At 44.7% G+C, this 15,529-nt stretch overlaps 1 protein-coding gene across 1 annotated transcript in view; it reads left to right on the top strand.

Moving 5' to 3' along the window:
• Sfxn1 (sideroflexin 1) overlaps nucleotides 1-15,529 on the top strand; it is a 35,847-nt gene that overhangs the window by 10,903 nt on the left and 9,415 nt on the right. The window contains exons 2-8 of the mRNA XM_052156922.1: nucleotides 618-792; nucleotides 4,096-4,266; nucleotides 7,375-7,473; nucleotides 8,519-8,594; nucleotides 9,145-9,230; nucleotides 10,059-10,186; nucleotides 12,905-12,954. Of these exons, the coding sequence (XP_052012882.1) occupies nucleotides 629-792; nucleotides 4,096-4,266; nucleotides 7,375-7,473; nucleotides 8,519-8,594; nucleotides 9,145-9,230; nucleotides 10,059-10,186; nucleotides 12,905-12,954 (774 nt within the window). The 5' untranslated portion in view covers nucleotides 618-628. The remainder of the gene's footprint in view (nucleotides 1-617; nucleotides 793-4,095; nucleotides 4,267-7,374; nucleotides 7,474-8,518; nucleotides 8,595-9,144; nucleotides 9,231-10,058; nucleotides 10,187-12,904; nucleotides 12,955-15,529) is intronic.

Here is a 15,529-nt window from a genome sequence, read left to right as displayed (position 1 = left end):
AGAGCTGGCTGGTCTGGTTCCTGCGTGGGCCAGCGTGCTGTATGGCGGGCAGTTTACTCACTGAGCCAGCCCCTTCCCCACCCCAGCCCTTGTTAAAACTTAGTGTGCTCCTGACTTATCTAGAGTAATTCTGACTTTCCTACAGGAAAGCAATGATGAAATACTATGTTCTTTAGAGATGAGAAAGATGTCGTAAATTTCTAAAGTCTTGCTGAAATACACTGAGGTTTGTAAACAGCTTGCTTTGGTTTAGACCAGTTTCCAGCTTACTGTGTGCACCCCATGATAGCTCTGAGTGTGGCCAAACAAAATCAAAACTTAAACATGAAGTATTTTTGTGTGATTTTTTTTAAATTAATTACTTATGTGCATAAGAGTGTGTGTGCTGTGTGGGGGAGGGGTTAGGCACGTGCAGTTGCACTCCAGTGGAAATTGGAGGACAAGTTTATGGAGTTGATCTTCCTTCCTTTGATGGAGATTCCAGGAGTAGAATACAGGTCACCACGCTGGTGTGGTAAACCTTTGTCCACCGAGTGTCTTTACACACAGGTTAAGTGGCTACAAAATAAGCTGATAGTGACAGTGTCACTTCACCTGGCTTGTCTTTCGCTTTTCAGGATCTGGGACGATGTCTGGGGAAGTGCCACCCAACATTAACATCAAGGAGCCTCGATGGGACCAGAGCACGTTCATTGGCCGAGCCAGTCACTTCTTCACAGTTACTGATCCCAGAAACATCCTTTTAACGAATGAACAGCTAGAGAATGCGAGGAAAGTGGTGCATGATTACAGGTAATGTTGGCACTGCGCATGCTCGGCTGCATGGTCCGCAATTACAGGTAACTCTGCCAGCACTGCATGGTGCGCAATTACAAGTAACGCCACCAGCCGGCGCTGCATTTCCTGGCTTAGCCTAAGCATGATGAATTAGTTGTTGTTTTCAAACTGTGTAATGATTTTGCAGTACGTTTTCCCCCAGTAAACTGCTGCTTACCAAAACAAGAATAATAGGAAGACCAAGTAGAACCACAAATAACCAGTGTTCGTTGTAGCTGTGAGGTCCTGAGGCCCAGAGTCCTGAATCCTTTTCTCTAATACAACTTTCTTCAAGCATCTTTCTCTCTTTGGACAGAAACAGCATCATTCAAGAAACTGGCTCCTGATAACTAGGGTAGGGTCATGACTGCTGAGATACAGCCCCAGTGAGAAAGACTTTCTAGGTGTGTGTTGAGATGGGAAAGAATCTAACTGGAGTTCAGGGATGCAGATATGAGATGTACCCCATCGCTGAGAGAGCCACACGGGAGGCTAAGAGGATGCCACCCATGCAGGGACAATCTGTCCTCCATAGTCACCAGTTCCCTGGCCGGGATTCAACCGGTTCAATTAAAATCACCAATTCAACCAGTTCTAGTAGAAACCACTAGAAAAAAAGCCTTATGTCAATATTAGGCATGGACAGACTTTCTTGTGAATATTCCATACACAGTCTAACTGTACAGGGCATTTCTACTTCTTGAGGTGTGACAGGTAATCTAGAGACGATACCAATGTATTAGAAAGAACGCAGACATGATGCTACCTGTCTGAGTCTCAGCGACTGAGGCTGAGGCAGGAGACTCACTGAGCCAGTGCCTAAGACAAGCCTGAGCAATGTTGTAAGATCCCATCTCAAAAATAAATGAGGAACGTTTGGAATTAAATACAAATAAACAAATATCATGCATTCTAGAGACAATACCCTAATCTCAGAATAATCCTCTTAAAAGTAAGATCCCTATGATCCAAGGGACATCCAGGCCATGGACAGTAATTGGCTGACTTCTGCTGAAGGGAAAAGCCAATCAGATACAGGGAATTGGGCCATCAAGGAACGCTGCACCGAAACATTCCAGGAGTAGCGCACCTGAGGCCAGGCAGTTAGAAAGCGACCAGTAAATAGCAAGTCCGACCAGATTCTGCAGTATATCAAGAAAGGAAGGAAGGGAGGGATTAAGCAGGAACACAGCAGGAGCCTAGAAGCCAAACCTGACACACCTCACGCCTCCTCACACCTCCGCTGAGAGAAGCCAGCCAACTAGAAGTGAGAGTAAGCAATTTCACATTTTCATACTTATGATACATTCCTGCCCGAGATCAAAAGGTGAAAGGCGTAGCTTTGGCTGCTACAACCTGCAGCTTGGGTCCTGGAACCCTGAATGAGGCAGGGAGGGAAGGAAGGAAAGACAGACACGCGCATACAGGGAAACTGGCATCCAGTGGGGCTGTGGGCTGGGCTGGAGGGCACCTACCAGGCAACCCAGAACGTCAGCTGTTTATAGGTAGAGCACAGAGGAGGCACGGGATAGGCTGGGCTGGAGGGCTCCGTGGATAAGCAGGCTGGGGCTGCAAACGCCCTGGAGGAGGAAGCTGCAGCTGCTGATCTTTGCACACTCATTCATGAACTCACCCTTGGCCATCTTCCTAGAGCCTGGTCCATATGGAGATCTGGCTTTGCCAGGTTCCCGTGGATTTGAGGCCTTGGTCTTTGTTATATACATTCTCCCAGGGGACTTGCTCTACATCTTACAAACTCAGACTCAAGTACAAAGGATATAAAAATGATAGGAACATTTAATATTTTATTTACATGGCTGTTGCATTAGCAAATGTACTCATTTCTAAATAATCTTGGATGTGGGGAGAATTCTGTTATGAAGGCTTAATTCTCACATCCTTTGTAAATGGAAAAGGTAGGACAATTAAAATCCCAATATTAGGAGAGTGATATTTTAAACTCGCATTATAGTGTAATCTGTAATGTTTGAAGGAGGGATCTGAATCACAGAAGGATCACGGTCCCTCTGAAGACTCTCGGGGAGAGTCCTCTCTGTCCTGGCCTTGGCTTATGGGTGTGTGACTGTATTCTTAGTCTTCTCTGCTTATACGTAGACACTATTCCTTGGCTTTATCGACCACTTATCCAATAGGAGTTCACTCTGGCTAATTGCACCTAAAGAGCCATATGCTCTTCATTGTGGAGTTAACTTGGGAGTTAACCCAATGTTGATGGTTTAGAAGAATGTTATATACACAGGCAAAGAAATATACAGACTATTAATGAATAAAGACTGGTTAATGAGCATCTGGTTTGGCATCATACCTTTGCCCAAATGTTGCCAGTGGCAAACAGTAGATATGTTCTGGGTAATTTCATGGCTCCACTAAATTTGAACATTTTCTAAATTTCTGACAATGAGTATTTCATTGATGATAAAATATGACAAAGTGTATACCAAGCCCTTTATTTGTACCAAACGGTCCCTAACTTGTTCGCCAACTACAGGTTTGAAATAAAGCAACAGCCTTGAGAGTTGTCATGTTGGTCTGATTGGCTAAAAGTGGTTCAGAGTTTGCCAGATTCAGAAGACACTTTTAATATGTCATTTAAAACCATGAATACTCAGGCAGTTGTGACGCACGCCTTTAATCCCAGCACTTGAGAGGCAGAGGCAGGTGGATTTCTGAGTTCGAGGCTAGCCTGGTCTACAGAGTGAGTTCCAGGACAGCCAGGTCTACACAGAGAAACCCTGTCTCAACACCCCTCCCCCCCCAAAAAAAACAAAACCTAAAACAATGAATATCTTCAAGTTACTCCTTCGTAGACATGTTACTTTCTGTTATTTTCCAAATTATGGATAATTGAGATGAGTGGGTTTGAGGAGTTTGCTGCAGTGGAATTTGTTCTTAGGCTCTAGGCTGTGAGTGTGGGTCAGGACACTAAGGCGCTCAGAGGCCATGACTTTGACATCATTCCTGTCAAACAAAATAAAATAATTATAATTATGATAATAATAATACCACAGTTCATGCTCAGTATGCATGAACACACAGCGCATGCTCAGTATGTGTGAGGCTCTGGGTTCAATCCCTAGCACCCAAAACATAAATATTAAAAAAAAAACAAAAACAAAAACAAAACAATAATTATAACTCACACTCTAAGGGTCCTGCCAGGTCCCATAGGCATAGTAAAGTTGTGAAAACCATGAAGTTCACGGTCGGCGATGCCCAGGGAAAGGGGCGGTTGCTGGACCAATTGTTGTCTTCTTCTAGACAAGGAATCGTTCCTGCCGGCCTCACAGAAAATGAGCTATGGAGAGCGAAGTACGCGTATGACTCGGCCTTCCATCCTGACACGGGCGAAAAGATGACTCTGATAGGAAGAATGTCCGCTCAGGTCCCGATGAACATGACCATCACGGGCTGCATGATGACCTTCTACCGGTAGGTTACAGCAGCGGGGTGCGAGTCACGTGTTAGTCGGAGCGCTATTGCAGTCATTCAAAGAATATTTTAATACGAGTTCTACCAAAATAAATGTCAGAGTGATAATGTTAACAAGAAAGATGAATTCATCCCAAAAGTGTGTCAGAACATGTTGTACCCCATAAATATAGTCAGTAAAAAAATAAATAAATAAAAGATGCAGGTCGGGCAAGACGGCTCTTTGAGTAAAAGGGCTTGCCACCAAGCCTGAGCGCATGGCTCCACTGTGGATGGAGGAAGCTGAATTGTTATAAGATGACCTCTGACCTCCAGGTGTGAGCATGTGCACACGCGTACAAAATAAATAAAAATTCGAATTAAATACTTTAAAATAAAATAGAACATATGACAGCTGGAAATAAGGAAGAAGTGGATAGATTGTCTCACCCCTGGAACTTCAGCTCTAAGGAGGCTAAGTCTTTGACTGTGACACCAGCCTGGTGACACAGCCAACACCTGTCTCAAACTAGCAAGAACAACAACAAAAGTAATTACTAAGATAAGGACGAGGCAGTGTTGCTTCTACATTAAGGTGTTTCTAGAGTGAGTCCACTCTGAGAGACTGTTGCCGCCCTCTTCAGCAGGCTTTAGCATGAGATGTGTAAATAAACACCGGGTTTATCTGGGCTCAGAGGGGCATGTCTGGAATCCTAGCACACAGGAAACTAAGGTGCTCAGAGGCCATGACTTTGACATCATTCCTGTCAAACAAAATAAAATAATTATAATTATGGTAATAATAATACTACAATTCATTTTATTTGAATGCATGTTTTGCCTCAAATAATGAAAAATAGGGGACCAGAGAAGCGGCTCTGTGGCTAAGAGCTCTCACTTGCTGCACCTGCAGAGGAAGGACCCTACCTAGCTCAGTTCCTAGCCCCACATGGTCGCTCACAACTGTCTGCAATTCCAGGCTCAAGGAATCCAACACCTTCTGGCAGGCACTGTATACATATGGTGCATACACATACATACAGGTAAAACACTCATACACCTAAGATAAAAATAAATAAAGCTCTTTTAAAAGATACTAAATAACACTTTTGTTTAAAGAGAAGTTTGCCACAGACCAGACCAGCCAGGTATGGGGGTCCCTGGGATGAGGGTTCTCAAAGTCCAGGTGGGTAAGGATTCAGCAGTGACAAACAGAAACAAACACAGAGGTAGGTTGAACCTGAGTGTATTTTGCAGCTCTCAAGCAGGGGATTTTATACATTAAACCAAACATGACACAACTCTTAGAAACCATATCCAGAGAAACAACCATGAATACTAACAAGAATCATTTGGCACAGTAAAATACAAAAATCATCTAAGCATTACGACTCTGAACTACATGTTCAGTGACTCACAAACAGAACAGGTAATGTCATCATCAAAATATAACAATTCTAAAAGAATATGTTCAATAGGGCAATCATCCAAAGCTAGTGGCATATTCCCAAGAATAAGTTAATAAATCTTTATGGTCAGTGCTCTTAACCATTGAGCTAACTTTCCAGCCCCTATGGTTAATTATTGCTTAACATCTAATGCCTGAATTTTTATAAATCTTCAAAGCATAAATTTAAACTATTTTAATTCTTTCCAATTAAGGCTTTCTTTACCATATACCAAAACCCACCTCTGATGACACACATGTAGCCATATGAAATTTTATTGTTGGGAAAGTTTCTATCTATCATAATAATTTTGTAAATGATTTGAAAAGTAGAGCATTGGTTTCCCTGGAGAGAAGGTCATGTTAGTGACCCGTCTCAAGGGGTGGTTTCGTACCCATCATTCTTGCTTAAGATCATTGTCTGGGCTACCAGGGACCTGTAGGTAAGGAAAGGAATGAAAGAGAACAAAACAGAAAAATTGCCATGAGAACTATGACTCAATTGTTTTCTCCAGCCGAGAGTTCCACAGACCAGTTCCAGGCGCTCTCCTTCTTTTGAAGTCTAATGTCTCAGTCTGTGGAACTTGTCACACAGATTCTACTGGGGTCAGTGTGGTAGAAGGTGACATTTTCCCTGAGTCTGAAGGCCTTAAGAAAATGAGATAGAGCTGGGCAGTGGTGGCGCATGCCTTTAATCCCAGCACTTGGGAGGCAGAGGCAGGTGGATTTCTGAGTTCAAGGCCAGCCTGGTCTACAGAGTGAGTTCCAGGACAGCCAGGGCTATATAGAGAAACCCTGTTTAGTGTTTAAAAAAAAAAAGAAAGAAAATGAGATTAAAAAAAAAGTGTAGAAACAAATTCTGCTCTTTCTCTCTGTAGATGCAGAGGTGCTTAGGCATAGCGATAGACAAAGATGCAGCGTCCTCGTGCATTAAACCCATAGGACGAGCCAAGCCTGCCTTGCTTGCAAATAGTTTTGTTTTACCCAAGAGAAGAAACTTTCCACTTATTATCTATTCTGTGCCAGGTTTTTTATAAGTTAGTTAGTTAGTTAGTTAGTTAGTTAGTTAGTGATAGAAGATGTCCTGGATAGTCTTTTTGTCAACTTGACACAAACTAGCATCATTTGGGAAGGGAGACTTTCAATTAAGAAAAATCTTATCCGAAGGCATTATAGGCATGAGTCTGTTAGTCATTTTCTTGATTAATAGTTGATATGGGGGAGACCAGCTCACAGTGGGTAATATCACCCTGCGCTGGTGGTCCTGGGTTCTATAAGAAAGCAGACTGAGCAAGCCAGGGGAGCAAGCCAGTAAGCAGCACCCTCCATGGCCTCTGCATCAGCTCCTGCCTCCAGGGTCCTGCCTTAAGTTCCTACCCTGACTTCCTTCCGTGATGGGCAGTGATGTGAAAGTGTCAACTGAATAAACCCTTTCCTCCCCAAGTGGCTTTTAGTCATGATGTTCACCACAGAAATAGAAACCCAAAAACAGGGGCCTTGTGAGCTTGAAGATAAAGAAATGGAGTGTCAAGGTAGACGCTCTGTGGAACCTGCATCGGCAGCCCAGGCTGTCTCCCTGCATAGCACCTTTCCTTGGCTGGTAGCTGATGGTTAACATCTCTTTACGTACTGAGGGATGCTCCCGGGTGCTAGTGCTATGTGACATCTCTGCTGTCTTGTAGGACCACACCGGCTGTGCTCTTCTGGCAGTGGATAAACCAGTCCTTCAATGCCGTGGTCAACTACACCAACAGAAGCGGCGACGCTCCCCTCACTGTAAAGTAAGGCTATGGGGCTGTCCTGTCCCCCACGAGTCCCTGCTCCTTACATAGCAATGACTTAAAAGCATGGCTCGAGCATCATCTCCCCTCCTTCCTCTCGGATTGTCTGCTGTTGTCCTGCCTTCTCGGATGTCACTTGTGTCATTATTTGTGTGTGATGTCTCTCTTATACCCCAAGCTCAAGGCCCTGCAAAATGCCTACCAGGCAGCCCTTGGCCCTGCCTCTGTTAAATTAACTCTCCTCTGGGCTGCATGAGTCAAAGCCACCAGTCTCAAAACAAAATGAAGGGACTTTGCAGTTGGGTGACCTTTCTAGACGCTTTGGTTTAAAAAGCGCCTCATTTCCGGCGTCCACAGAAAGCAGTGACCTTATGAGTTTGTCTCCTGTTTAAGAAGATCGGGTGGGGTTGGAGGGTGCGGACAAGCTGAGATTGAATAAATAAAACTATAGATATCACTTTGGTGTATTTGGAAGAGAAATCGTTTTCCTGTTTATTTCTGAAAATTGCCTTTGACTCCCAATACGTTGACATCATCAAACAAAGCAAAGAACTCCAAAACCTGCCACCCAGTGGTGTCTCTCTCACAATGAGCAGAATGGTTTGGGCTTGGCTGCACGTTAGAGATAAGCTTGGACTCTTTTTTTATACAGTGAGGTAACACTGTAAGAATGCAGAGCTTCCCTTTGCTTTCTGTATGTTAATATTTTGAGTAATAATTTTGATTTGTGCAAATGTGCCCCGGACACTTCGTCCAGAGGCTTTCCTGTGTCCGTGGCTCTCCACACTCCCAGCCCTGTTCCTTCCTCACCTTCCCTGTGCCCCATCTGCATGTCTGCCTGTTTGGGGTTGTAGCCCAGTTGTAGGGATGTGTTTGCTTTATCTCTGGATGCTCTCACACTGACACAGTGACCTCAGATTTTGCTCTGCAGATTCTCGGTTTCTTATCGTTCATTTCTATCTCCCCAGTTTCTGTCAGGTCAGGTCCTATGTTCATGATCCCCGATGTATACCTGTCCTTTACACAGTGTCTTTATTCTTTTCAGTGAGCTGGGAACAGCTTATGTTTCTGCAACCACTGGCGCTGTGGCGACGGCCCTTGGACTCAATGCCTTAACCAAGGTATTTTAGCTTTGTTTCCATGGTAAAGTGTCTCAACCTGTTCTCACCTGTCACTCTGGATGCTTCTGTTATTTCTCAGAGTTTCAGTCATTTAGCTTGCTTGTAGCCATCTTTAATTTTATCTTCTAGTGGATCAAGGAAGGGTTGTAATTAGAAGCATCATCCAAGACTGGTCTGTTCCTGGCTTTGAGGATCAACTATTAAATGCCTTTCTCTAAAAAGCCCTTCTGAGACGGGAATGGGAGTGGGGGGTTAGGGTATATGCCTTGAAGAGGTAGAGCTAGCATCTCACATCAAAGTTCTGGTATTTGAGGACTCTGAAGTCCTGTGCTTTCAGCACCTGAACTAAACTATCAAAGTATCTGAGATGGATACATTGTTTCTGTATGTCCTTGCCTAAGATACAGAAATACTTCTAAGCCAAGAGTTTGAGGGCCTCTTGGCCTGGCTCTATCCAGCCAGGGCTGCTGTGTTTTTCGGAGGACATAGCATTTCCATTCAGCCATCCAGGAAAAGTAAGGCAATGCTTCTGGAATTATCTTTTCTACAGCGTGTCTCGCCACTGATAGGACGTTTTGTTCCCTTCGCTGCTGTAGCTGCTGCTAACTGCATTAACATCCCGCTGATGAGACAACGGTAAGATAAACAGGTGCAGTGGACAAGGCCTCGTGCCTGACAATAGAGTTTAGGAAAGAAATGAATTCTGACCTCTGCTTTGAAATACTCTGGGGTGAGGACTGTATGGGCGAGCCCTTTAGGTTCTGGCTTAGTGAAGTGGGTCAAAAACTGCCTAGAGGCTTAGAATGCATAGCCTTCCCGTTTCAAAGGTGTGACTCTGGGCTAGAACCTCTGCAAAGAGAGAATTCTGTATGATCGTGACCAGAGAGAAAAACCAAGCGTTTTCTGAGTTATCCTTGAAATTTCCTTATGCAGCTTAAGTTAATTTTGGTCTCTTAGAATGGGTAGAAATAAAGGGAGAAAAAAGAGTGAGCATTTTGGACAAAAACTGAAGCAATAATAGGAGTTGGGCTCCCGATGTTAAGAACTGTAGCTAACGAATATCCAGCAGGGCTATGTTACAATGACTTCAGTGCTTGAGTTTACTCAAAAACACCATGTACCGTATCTATTTCTGATTTAGAAAGTTGTTCAAATCTGTACAGGAGCATAGAAATTAACCTCACCTTTGAGCTGGCATATCCACCCCTCAAATCATATCATTATTGGAAAGGTACATCCATCCTTCAGGGTGGGGAGAAAGCACTTGTGTTATTTTCCGTTCATGTCTATCACGGGAGGCTTGAACCTGTTCGTGGTATTTAAAAATAGGCTTATCAGTGCCAAAAAATGACACTTGGGTGGGAAACTGGGTGAAGGAGGCACTTGATCTCTCCCAACAGAGTCCTCCTTCGGGATGCTCGTGAAGGCTTCTGTGAACCCCTTGGTATGTGTTCTACTCTCCAGGGAGCTCAAGGTTGGGATTCCTGTCACTGATGAAAACGGCACGCGCTTGGGAGAGTCGACCAACGCAGCAAAGCAAGCTATCACTCAGGTGGTCGTCTCCAGGATCCTCATGGCGGCCCCGGGCATGGGTGAGTGAGCTTGGTGCTCCTGCCTTGTAGTCCACGCCAAGCTTTTATGTGTCGGAAAACAGAACAGCAAACACAATTCCCCTCTGTGGAAATGACCTTCTGGTGGCGGAGCCGGGATTGACCAAGTAAATAAATGTACTACAAATGAGACATCCCTTACCCAAATGCTTGGGGCTTTCAGAAGTATCCCAGATATAGGATTTGTTTGGGTTTTGGAACATTTACACATATATAACAAGCTATCTTGAAGATAAGGCCCAATGTTAAATTTGAAGTTTATTGATGATTCATATACATCTGGTACATGTGGCCTAAAAATAATTCCATGCAACGTTGCTGACGGTTTCATAATATTGTAGGCATGCATCCCAACAGATGTGTCCTGTGACTTAGGACATCATTTGGTTCTCCACAAGTTTCTGATCTGGAACTATTTCAGAGATGACAGTTAAAGGTAGGGGATAGTAAGGATAGAAGAAGCATGGCCGGCAGGCAAGGGACCAGGTAGACATGGTCAATCAGGTAGAGCAGGTATCAGCGAGGAGACAGGAGCTTGCAGTTTCTGTGGGAGGAATTCTGCAAAGGCAGGTGCAGCTGGAGGAGAAAGAGGATTTTTAGAGGCCTCCAAAGACTGGAGTCAGCTCCTGGGGCCAACCCTGGGGCTGGGTACTGGGGCATTCCAAGCTCTGCACAATAGAGGACCATGCACAGTTGTGAAGGTGGTAATTATGTGACCATGGTGCTATGTGAGACTGGGTTAAAGGGATGCTGCAGGGGTGAGTGGAGACTGTTCGGGAGGCTGTCTCAGCACCACAGGCAGCAAGCAATGGTCACACTGAGGACAGCTTTTAGAAAATATACGCCTGACTACCGGTCTGGTGTTTATGTGATGTGGGGTCAGCATGCACTGAGAGAACATCTGTATCATATTAAGACCCTTTGGGAATCTCCCGGCTACCCAGTGGGCTCCTCAGAGGGCCTAGAGAAAGTTCTCAGACACTTAGAATCCAATGGCCTGGGAGTGACAGCCTTCTCTGTGGGAAAAACAAAGGAAGAGAGCCAGGAGTGCTTGGACTTCTTCACCTAAGCTCGGTGTGAACAGCACTTGGCTATTAGGAGATGCTCTCACACGGAGCGGATCTTGTCAGCTGCCACCGGGTTTGCATGCTGATATTTTGGCTGTTGTCGCATGGTGCACTGAGCTGGCTTGAGTTTGAATGAGCAACAGAAGCTGAAGAAAAGTACAGGAAGTAAAACTGAGTTTTTGCAGTTGACCCTGTGTATATGCAGCTCAGCATCCAAAAAGCCAGCCAACCTTTGAAAAGGATAAGGCTTGTGGATTGAACACATTCAGGCTTTCTGTTACCCTCAATGATACAATGTAACCATTGGCACATCATTTATGTTATACTGTGTGCTGTAAGTCACCTAGAGATGACTGCATCTTGAAGGCTGAGTATCCATGCACTTTGTACCTATAAGAGTCCTGGATCCATCCCCTGTAGATACTGAGGGATAAGGAACACTGCATTTCAGCTAACTAGGGGAGATCCCCTTTGTCTAACCGAACAGAAAAACCCTTCTGTGTTCTAGTGGGATGCCAGTGTGGTCTGTGAAGGTATCTAGGAAACTACAGTCCTGCAACATACAGAGACTCCATTCAGTCCAAGACCAGCGCTCTTGTCGCTGCCAAAGAGAAGGCTATGAGCCCCTCGCACACCTCCGGAGCCCCGATTTCCAGACTTCCTGAAAACAGCATTGTGCCTCAGCTTCCCCTCAGCTCCAGCTCTGCATTTGCCTTGGCTTGAGTCTTTCCTGTTTTCGAGATACCCTCCTCCCAGAGTCCACCAGCTCAGTGTCCATGCTTCTGGAAGCTTGGTTATTTTCCACACCGTTTCATCCTCATAGAAGCCCCAGTCTCTCTGTGCTATTGGCATCTGTGAGAGTCATGGGCATGCTGAAATAGCCAACGTGTTGTTAAACTCATAAGAGCTGTGAGCTGATGAACTGGGGCTGCCTCCCACAGCACAGCCAGCTTAATGTAATGGTCCCTGTTTTATAAATGGGAAAACAGAAAACTGGGGCTCTTAGAAATTGGGTCATCCAGGACCCCCAGCAGGCAAGGCACCTCAAATGTCCTGAACAGTTTTTATCTGAGCCAAAGCAGGACTCTTCCAGCTGCCTTCCCTGCATGGAAGACACCCAAGGAAAATGACATTTATTTTGCTAACACAAGAAGGAAAAACATTCCTAGTATCTAGTATTGTGAATTTCAGGCAAAAAAGTATTTATTTCTGTGTATATGCATGGTCTGTGTAAGCCACATACATCATGTGGATAAAGACTAAAGATTCCCTGGACCTAAAGTTATAGTGAGTTTGTGAGTGGCCGGTGTGGGTGGGTGCAGGAACCAACCCAGGCCCTCTGAGAGCTGCATTTGTCTTAACCACTTAGCCGTCTCTAAGATTCCAGTTCCTTCTTTATTATTATTTCTGTTGGATAAATCTGTGAGGCATGCTGGGATAATTCATCTCACATCTGACGTGTAACAATCAGTAAATCGAAAACTAATCAATTAAAGATTGCTCCAGTAGATTTCATTCTGCCAATGTAAAACTAGACTAAAAGGGACACAGCGTTCTATCAGATTGTTGTGGGAAACGCAGCTGAAAACGGGCAGTAAGTGCAGATTTAAGTGGCCTGTCTTCTTTATTACAGCCGTCCCTCCGTTTATCATGAACACCTTGGAAAAGAAAGCCTTTTTGAAGGTAAGATGAGTTCTTCTGCTCTCCTTTTATGAGTCCTTTTCTTTCTTTTCTTTTCTTTTCTCTTTTCTTTTGTTTATTTGTTTGTTTGTTCGCTTGTTTGGTTTTTGTTTTTGTTTTTGTTTTTGAGACAGGATTTCTCTATGTAGTCCTGGCTGTCTTGGGACTCACTATGTAGACCAGGCTAGCATTGAACTCACAGAGATTAACCTACAACTGCCTCGCAGGCGCTGGGATCAAAGGTGTGCACAGCTGTGAGTCCTTTCCTGTACTCTTCAGACTTAACACTGAACAGAGAAGTTAGAGTGACTGTGTGTGCACATACTTACTGGGCCAAGGTTACCTGATGTTGCTGTGGAGAAATTAAGCCAGGCTTGGGTTGCAGGGGCCTCAGCAAGACTGAGGTTGTGACAAGTTTATTGAGCACTGACTTTGCATACCCTTATCAGAAACAGAATAGAGTGACAATTGCCGGGGATCAATACAGTTGTGGTTGCCAGCATCCAATGGTGTTTGCAAGCTATACAGACAGATTACACAGATTAATGTCTGAATTGTCCTGCCCTCCTTCCATGGTCCCTTGACTTCTAAGGGAACATGCAGAAACACAACACTTCACTGCCCAAAGGCACACAGTGCCCCAGGGGCCTCAGATGCTAACCTGAAAAACCTACCGGTGCCTGCCTCCCACAGCAGTTAGGCCAGGCCAACTTTGCTGTTTCCAACAAGTTTCCCTTAGAAAGTTACAAAGTGGCTTCCAAGTGACAGCTTGAAAGTCAGTTTCCCTAGGAAAGTTACAAAGTTGCTTCTGAGAACTTTTCTCCACTCTGCTGGGGTGAGGCTGTCCGCCCAGTCATCAACTGCATGCCTAACTGGGTAACACAGGGAAGACGGAAGGGAAATGGGAAGATCTGGAGAGATAGCTTCGTGGATCATTGAATTTAGTATTTCTCTTAGGTAGTTGTATCTAAAAGCTTGTTAATATGTCTACTGTTCACCCTGAAGGCCTGGAAATATCACACAAGGAAGTGTGCGTTACTGTGCACCATCTCTGTGCCTCCAGATTGTGTTTTAGAGGTTCAAGGATCAGCCCAGTTGGGATGGCTCTTTCGTATCATGCTGTGCATGGAGATGTTCCCAGGAGCAGAGGTCCTGGCCCTCCCTGGAGTGCTGGGTGAGCACAGCAGCTCCCTTGGAGTGGACCATTTGAGTCTTAAACACAGAACTGTGAAAACAAGGGGGTGGCATGCACAGAAGGTCAGGAAAAGGATGCTGCCTCGGACCAGGTGCTTCTGGAGGAGATCCTTTGTCTGTTCATAGATTGTATGTGCTCCACTTGGGCACCTGGGAAAAGGAAGTCCAAATGATGGATGAGCATTCCATAAACACTTTCTCTGTATAAGCCAAGAAAGTATGCTGTGAAGAGACAGTGTGACACCTCACTGGGCCCCTGTAAGGGAAAGGAACTCTCGGCCGTGCTCCCAGAACCTCTGGGGACAGTGGAGAATTAAAACCCCCAAGCTATACTCTCTGAAACATCAAGGCTCTGTCACTCTAACTTGGCAATGTGCAGTAGTGTCAGAGTCACTAGGTACTGACAAAATGTCTCTTCGCTCTTGGAGCATTGTCAGAGGAAATCCTCCTGTTTCTCCAGAAAGCCGTACGCGGGAGGCTGCTGGTGGCCTTAGCCTCAAGTTGACAAAAAGGCAAAAGCAGAAAGTCATACTTCGGAGTGAGCCTGTCATCCCAGCAGTGGATCCCTTAGGTCTCAGTTTCCTAGGGTCACCCACAATCCAGGAATACTAAGTGGAAAATTCCAGAAACCGCAGTGCATATGTTTAAAATTGTGATCCTTTCTGAATGATCCTCTGCATCCCAGCTAGGGTGTAAATCAGCCTCTTGTGCCGGGTGTCCATGCTCTTCACAATATCTTCCTCTTCAGCCCTTGGCAGCCGCCTCTCTGCTCATGTCAGCTGCCACAGTTTCATTGTGCTTGCTTCTGAGTATCCTTTAATTATTCAGTAACAGCCCCAAAGAGCAGGTAGTGATCCTGGCACTTGTACTATTTTGTAATAATTCTTATTCTTAGAACTAATAATTATGTAATCAGCTACTGCCAATACTGTTCTTATTGGCTCCGTATCTCTGATTTATGTTAGATGTGGTCCTTGGAAGCCACGTATAAGCAGAAACATGGTATGTGCCGGGCTTGGCACTATTCCAAGTTCTAGGCAACCACTTGGGGGCTTAGGGAAGGGGAGTTGACGTCTAGAACAAAATGACACTGTGTCCTCTCTTGATATTTAACCCACTTCAATAAACTATTATTTTAATGATACATAAAAAGATTTTACTAAAGTCTTTTTCTAAAACAAAGTTTAGGAACAGTTCTGATCATTTATATTAACTAACATAAAACTATCTATAAACTACTGAATGATGACATCATAGGCAGTTTGCCCATCAGAAATTTCCATGGCTTTCAGATAATCTAAAAACAAATGTGCCCTCCTCTGTCGGTCTCTGCTTGAGGTACAGGAACAGATTCAGACTCTGAGTGCAGACAGGGAGTCGGGGT

Source organism: Apodemus sylvaticus, chromosome 14, assembly GCF_947179515.1.
Source record: "Apodemus sylvaticus chromosome 14, mApoSyl1.1, whole genome shotgun sequence".
In the NCBI taxonomy this organism is placed as follows: Eukaryota; Metazoa; Chordata; class Mammalia; order Rodentia; family Muridae; genus Apodemus; species Apodemus sylvaticus.
This window is presented reverse-complemented; position numbering and strand designations above follow the sequence as displayed.